This window comes from Papaver somniferum, chromosome 4 (genome assembly GCF_003573695.1).
Source record: "Papaver somniferum cultivar HN1 chromosome 4, ASM357369v1, whole genome shotgun sequence".
Taxonomy (NCBI): domain Eukaryota; kingdom Viridiplantae; phylum Streptophyta; class Magnoliopsida; order Ranunculales; family Papaveraceae; genus Papaver; species Papaver somniferum.
Window position 1 is genome coordinate 76,510,291 of NC_039361.1, and position 7,914 is coordinate 76,518,204.

General features: G+C 35.8%; 1 protein-coding gene across 1 annotated transcript; it reads right to left on the bottom strand.

Annotated features, from left to right (window-relative positions):
• Positions 1 to 3,949: 3,949 nt before the first annotated feature.
• On the bottom strand, positions 3,950 to 5,982 carry LOC113275940 (myb-related protein 306-like). Its single transcript, XM_026525524.1, has 3 exons — positions 5,644 to 5,982; positions 5,352 to 5,481; positions 3,950 to 5,224 (listed from the first exon to the last, which is right to left on the bottom strand). Exons 1-3 carry the CDS (start codon positions 5,774 to 5,776, stop codon positions 4,243 to 4,245), a joined length of 1,245 nt encoding a protein of 414 aa, XP_026381309.1. The 5' UTR covers positions 5,777 to 5,982; the 3' UTR covers positions 3,950 to 4,242.
• Positions 5,983 to 7,914: the final 1,932 nt, after the last annotated feature.

The following is a 7,914-nucleotide window of genomic DNA, read 5'->3' on the forward strand; positions in this document are numbered from 1 at the left end:
AAGTATATTGGAGTTTGTCTATTCAGATTGCCAAAAGAAATGAGTCTGACTATCTAGTTGATTCTCTTGAAAGTATATTGGAGTTTATCTATTCAGATTGCCAAACGAAATATTTGGTGTGGTTGTTGTACCCCCACTTTTTCAGCTGTATCTCAATTTCTCAATACAATCTGCAATCGAACAGATAGAAATCTGTGAGCCCGATTGATATGAGAAATAACTTGGACGCTACCAAAATCAATGCCCAAGTGCCAATCATTTCCTATCCAACAATCAAGGTCGAATTTACCAATTGACTACGCACAACGTGTGATATTTCAATTATATAAACAAATATAACGCAAAAAACAAACCAATATGGACCCTCACTAACTACTATCATTTCTTTGAATTGTGTTCTTTTATTTTGTGTTTCGCAACCACGTAGGTCCATGCCTTAAAGACCATGTTGTGTTCGATCATGGATGATGATCAATAGCTAGCTAGGAGGGCCACTGGGCCAGGACTCCAAGGTGCGCTCTGAATTCGCATGCATTGGAGCCAGTTTACATGTTCTCCCTGCATCTATACATATATATATATATACACGCATGCTACTAATTTAAGTATATGTGATGAAATCATATGATACTGACCCTACATGTATCGTAATCTACCTCTCATTTCACATGCTTCGACTTGATATAGGAAACAGAAACGAGAACTTTAAGCTGGAATCTTAAGATTGTCTCTGAATTCTATTGAAAAGTCTTTCTACATATAAAGGCTAGAATTGAATTTGTAGTAGGTAGGGGCAAATGCTAACAGTGAACAGATAGAGATTTTCATCTTAATTTCTTGAGAACATAAGAAAGCAACTAATGAATTTCTTTCAAGCTTAGAATGAACATGGTGGTCATGATATTAGTCAGAATCTATACCCATCCCTTAATCATATATTTGCAGTAAATGACATGTCTGAAATGATTTAAAAATATCGTTCTCATCAGTTGCGAACATGCATGAATAATGCATGTTGTGTTCCACCACCACCCTTGCGGCCTTGCCATTTCTTGTTCTTAAACAGATAACATTCTCTAACATTAGAATGTTCCATTGAAATATAATACTAACTGCAGATTGGAACAAAAAAAATGTTCCGAAAGAATTTACTATAACGTTTAGTTAATACTATATGTAAATCCTTCGAGCAACATGCCAACATGAACAAAAGTCATCAATAGAGCAGGACCGATAATTTATTCAACAACTAAACAGAACCCGCCAGGAAAATACACTCGATAAATCATAAATGTACAAGTACCTCAGCATCGTAGAATCCACTGATGATGAGATGATCGATACAGAGGAAAATCAAACATTACACAGTAATGTTCTACTATCAGGTACAATAATGGTGGTGATAGATGTTGTCCATTTTCAATAAAGAGGAGTTATTAGACCCAGATTTTGGGTCTTGCCATTTGGTACCTAGTATTTATGAAGGGATTTATTGGCTTCTCTCTCTCCCTCAGTCAGTCACACATGATTTTAACAGAAAGCAAACTAGTACTAGTTCTAGATGAACATTGCTTGGCTTAAGATCAAACAAAGTGGACAGCCAGCTAAATAGGGTTTTCATTGATTTTAAAAGTCAAAACACTTCACATGTTACGCATTTAAGATACCCACATTTGCTAATTTCCGATGCACAAAAAGAATTCCTACAGAAAAAGGTGTCTCTTTTTCCCTTCTTGCTAAATAGGCAAGGTAACAGCACTTTGCAAAAGAAAAAGAAAGAATTTGCATGGCTTGGTATGGTTTGGTAGGAAAACCAAGGGTATCCTGTGATCCCTGCTCCCTTAGATGTAATATGCTATCCCATCGGAATTAAATAAACCAAACCAGGGCGGGCTTACACTATTTATTATCTGTCAGGTTGAGGGACCTTATGTTAATTAGGTCTTTATCCGAAATTATAGCTTCAAATATATAACGAACGTTCCAAAAGAGTGCGATTCTAAGTACCTACACCTAAGATCGTGCAGCAAATCCAAGAGCGCAGGTCTAAACATGGTTTAAATAACACCATCAAAATGATAAGAAATGGTTGATTGCGTTAAAAGAAAAGACCGATTTGTTGAATTACACAAGTTCCCAATAATGTAAAATCTGTTCAGCATGAACATGTCTAAACTCTAAATCAAATATTGTGGTCAGCTTAACTCCAAACGATGAAAGATCTTTTAAACTTGCATATCGAGATATAATTTCAGGTTCATTATGGAATTTGATTGCTAAGTTAACTTTTCAACACCTTGTTGGCTCGCTTACAGCCGGGCTTACCCTAACTGAAGCCACCCCCGGTATCCTACATTTCTAGTTCTGCCACTGCACCTCGCCGTACCATCAAACCACAAGGGCAATAATATTTGGTACTCGAAGATGAGATTTACAGTGTGCTAAATGCAGTTGGAAACATATTTTTACTGTTCGGGCCCGGTATCTTATAAACCGTTGTAATTGTAATTATGACGTTGACCTTTATAATCCTTGTATTGCAGAATTTTGCAGGATAAAAAGTCAAACACCACATGGTTTTCATGCCGGAAGGACACATGTAAGCGAATGATTAGCCAATAACGTTTTTACTGTACGTATAACGTGCGTTTTCTCTTTGAAATCTTTGACTGCATAAATTCTGGACCCCCTGCCTCTAGATTTCTTACTGTTTGACTTTTTTTTTTCATCACTTCGATCTTCGCTTCATAATATGGCCTTCGAGAAGAGTGATGACTTCAAGTTCTAAATGACAAGGTTAGGAAGGTTTTGTCATCCTCAGGCATTACCTTTGTCAGACTCAGGTTTCTTTTTTGGGGAATGCATGCTTAATTAGTTGAGTAAGATCTGAAGATGTTGGTTAATTTTCTATTACTAGTTAGATTAGATCATTACAGTACTACACAAGTCAACATTCTAGCGAATTCATTTGTTAAAATAATTACAAAATTAAGTAAGTACAACCACCTTAACAACCTCCATTAATAGTGATTAGTTTCCACGAGCCACAGTAACCATATGTAGTGATTAATTATTTGGGTGATTACTCAGTGTGTTGTTCTTAAAAAAATATTCCAACTTCTCTGTTAAAACAATGGGTAAATACATGCACCAACTCCCAAGTCCTAACATGAATACCTGATACACCATTACTATTACACGCCAAACATGTCAGAATAGCGATTTTAATTTGGTAGGGATATCCCTGAAACTGCCATGATTGCCTGAAACCCATTGATATGGTCACCAAATGGCCGTACAAGATCTCTTTTTTCCTTAGGTTGTATCTCTTCCAACTCTTGATATGCTAGGGAGCTATGGTCTTCTTATAACATATGCCTGCTACCTTGTGCTAAGCACAGTGTAAGAACCCCTGGTCTTATTATCTTCCACTACAAATAAACCATGCAAACTTCCACTAAAAATAAACCATGCAAATATGGCAACATTTTCTTCCCAACTATTAAGTTCGTTGGATATTGCCAGATTGCATTGATACAATTCTTAAAAACTGGAAATGCAGAGCATTAACATCTGGCAGGTAAACAGCTTTGGGCTAGACTCCCGGCAGCGCAATTGCTTGGACTGCATGGAAAGTTCGTAATGACATAGCCTTTAACAACAAATTAAGTGGTTTCAGTTGAGCAAGCTATAGTTCAAGTAAAACTATACAGGCCTACTGCTGCATTAATGAAGAAGCTTTTAGAGGTCTTAAATTACTCGATTCAGTTAGTTGTTAACTGGCAATTCTTTAAGTTTTTGCTCCTGTATCTCTTTGGGCAATGTTGTTAGGAACCTTTGGGTGGTCCTTTTCCGATCTTGTAACTCTTTGTCACCCCTGGTGGCTTTTCATTAGTCTGGTTATTTTGCTGATCAATAAAATAGCAATAGCTAGAAAATACACTTCCACTTGATTTCTTGAAATATAAATCCACTTGATACAAGATCTCATTATGTATATATAAGTGAGACACGGATTCTCAAATTTACACTTGGTTTTTTTACTACATTAACAAGTTGATGAAATGATCCATATATTTGATCGATTTTCATCATCAGGCCAAACTTGACTTCCACTAATTATAGTCCTATATCTGTTCCAAGGCCTTAATATTAAAGTCAAAAAAAAAAAAAAGAGAGAAAAAGACTGATTAAGTAACAAAGAAAAACAACAGCAAAACATTCTACGTACATAATAATTAACTATGATGACAAGAACAAATCAGCAGTGTCAGCTAGAGTGAGAAAACCAGCTTGATGATTATGATTATGTTGATGTTGATGATCTTCTTGAAGAGTATTAATACCTTCATCAAACAACCATTTCTCAAGCATTGAGAATGGAACTTGTGCTGTTGTATTATCGCTACTACTCTGCGAACCTTGTTTACTAGTCTCATAAATGAAAAAGTTCTTTTCAAGTAATTCACATTTCGGGACATCTGGAGGAGGAGTGGCGGTAACGGTTGATGATGAAGAATTGTCAAAACTCAAAAATGATTCCAAAGCTGCTTCAGGCGATAAAATATCATCGCTATTATTGTGTTGATGATGAACAAAAGCTTGATGATGATTATGTGGAGTTCCTTCACTGGTAGCTGTAGTATTTGATGAATAATTGATGAAAGAATTCTGTGTACTTTCTGATGAAGATCTAACGTGTTTATTATCTTTTGTTGACGATGTTGTTGATGATGTTGAGTTGATACTATTGTTCTTCCATCCTTGTAGCCACCTTGAGATGTTTTCGGTGTTTGAAACATAAGGAGTTGTAGAAGTTGTTGCTAGAGGAGCTAAGATTTGTTGTTTCATGTTCATCATACTATTGAATGAAGAGTTGTCATGAATTGAAGCAGTAGAAGTTGAAGAAGGAAGCGACAAGTTATTTGGTGTGGGTTTATGATGAGTATGATCAATAGATAAGGCTTCATAAAGAGCTTGCCTAGCCATATCTACATTAGTTTGAAGCCTTCTTTCCCATTGCCCTTTAGATCCTACTGTTTTTCTTGTTTGATCTGAATTTGACGATGTTGATGGTGATGATGGCTCCCCATCTCTATTTAAATCATGCTCATCACTACAGCCTGTTTGAGTTTTTCTTAGCTTCTTCTTCAAATGGGTATTCCAATAATTCTTTATGTCATTGTCTGTTCTTTGTGGAAGGTATGAAGCTATTGCTGCCCATCTGCACATTAACATCACCAATATACATTAAAACCAAAATCTAAACGTATCAAAATCGACAGCCCCAAGTCGAAGCTCGCCAGGCAGTAAAAATAGACAAAACAAGTGAGAGATGAGATACCACATACCTATTGCCAAGAAGAGCTTGGAGATGTATGATCATGGATTCTTCATGATCAGTAAATTCACCTCTTTTGATACCAGGCCTTAAGTAATTAGTCCATCGAAGTCTACAGCTTTTACTGCATCTAAGTAAACCTGTCATGCACAAAGTGAAGAAGACAGTATGAGTATATAGTGTAAGATGCAATATTTTAGTCTTAAAACTATAAACAAAACCAGAAACACCAAAATTTGGTGGTATATTTAATTGGAACGAAGAAAGACTTGATTAATCAGAACCGTAATAATCTTACTTACCAGTACTAGTAGGAACGGATCTCCAATTGCCAGGACCATGTTCTTGAATATAAGTAACTAAAAGTATGTCTTCTTCAGGTGTCCATGGCCCTTTCTTCATTCCAATTTTATCACAGCAAGGTGGCCTCCCCATTTTGATCTGTTAACTTTTTTCACTTCTAAAAATTCTTCGTTTCTCACTTTAATAGATTCTCTATCAGCACTTCTTCTCTTTAAATTGTTTATATTGAGGTACAAAAACAAAACATAAGTCTTCACTTTTCTATAACGTTTTCTCCAAAAAGGAAACCTTATGATCACTAGAGAGTAGAGAGTTAGAGAGATGATGAGATGCACAAGAGTCCAATACTAGAAAGTATACTAGTCTATGTTATTTATAGAAAGAGGAGAGACTGTGTGATAGAAGTGTATATTACGCTGACCACCAAAGAGACAAATGGATACCAAAGAGTCAAAAGAGGACAGCAAACGCATTTACTCCCGCGAAGATGACCTTAACAAAAGTCAGCTCTGCCAAAACTCCTCTCTCTTCTCTGCCACACAAAACCGCGTGGCATTCAATGTCTTTTTTTCTCTTCTTTCTTTTTAAAATTTTTTGTTTTTTTATTTTTGATCTATCATTCAGTGTGAAAGCCCCTCAATCAGTCCCCATATACATATCTACAAATTTTGTTTTTTAGGAAAAAGATAATTTATCTTTCTTCGACTGAACTAACTATTTGAAGTTTTAACTTTTAATTAGAACCAAAAACAACACAACCCTTCTTTTGTAATCTGGCGTTCTCATGAATGATCCGTCTTTGTCCTGGAAACTACTCACTGTACGTGCCATGGTCTCGTACGTACTTCTACCTTAAATCACGGAGTGAAATATACTCCAGCAAGACGCAAGAGACATGCATGCATGCTTCCATAGATGACCAGTAGTTAGGATCAATGTGTATTGGCCTTTTGATCAAAGCGAAACACACATTTTTTGATTAATCTGTTGGTTTTTCCCAGAGGTGCTTTGTCTCTCCGCTGGGTTTGTAAGCTTTTCTGAGCACATACCTCTTGTAAGCTGTTTCAATCTAATTCTTACCTTCGCCGATCAAAAAGAAAATGTGCACTGGCCTTGCCAGTAAGGGGTGTTCATGACCAGTAAATATGCCAATAAGGGGTGTTCATGACCAGTAAATATAGTTAATGATGCAGACAAACGAATCGCCTGTCTACTAGAGTGGAACTGTCACTATAAATTCACAGCCCCTTAACTAAAGCTTCTCAATTAGTAAGTAAATTGAGTTTAGACTTTATACATTTAGGTTGTGTGAATGTAACGCAAGATAAGACAAAAAAGTTGTACACATACTAAAGGCAAAAGAATCGGCAGAGCTAGTTTGGTTGTTAGTAGCATACGATGGACGGCCAACTGCTTAGTTTGTATGTCTATCAGAAAAGCTTGATTAGACTCACAAAAAGATGAAAAATATCTTTATACAATTAAGATAGATAGTGAGAGATGTAAGAATGAGAACGTAAATATAAATCAATCACAGCCATTTAAGAAGAAATAGTAAAAGGGATGACTGATGGCAGACCAATCAGGAAAGCAATTTTTGGACCCCAATTTTAATTTTAGGTAACTACTACATATGAAGCATGCCATGCATTATAAGTTTATAACGAAATCATTAAACTGAAAATATAAGTCCTAACTAAATAGAATTGCCTTGGATCAATCCTACTTAAGTATTGTCCTTGTAGCTGTTGAAATAAACCCATCCATGATTTCCATGCACTTAATGTTGCGTCTTAGCAAGATATAACAAATCTTAATGAATATAACTACAAATTTCCAATCAATAGACTGATGCTTATGTATATCTTTTCAGTAGTATAATAGTGGGTGGAATTCGGATCTTCTTTACAAAGTCTTGGTTTGACGTTTTTGTTGCTACTGATTTTCATAGACGTGAATTGCGATAATCTTAAGAAATAGCAAAAAATAAATAAAAAGAAAATAAATAGAAGCTAATCAAAGGCAAATTACAGGGCATTTGGATTTCATTCGCTTTCATGAATATGCAGAGAAGTACATTTACAATGGTGACTATAATTTTTGTATGGGACACCCGTTGAATGTAATTAATAATTACACATGTTTGAACTTTCTTTTGATTTTGTGCTTATCACGAATTCTCAAGGACAAGAATGTGCAAACCCATTGGCCATAATTGAATAGTGACCTCACTGCTGACATACATAACCCCAAGTATTTATCCAGTTGTT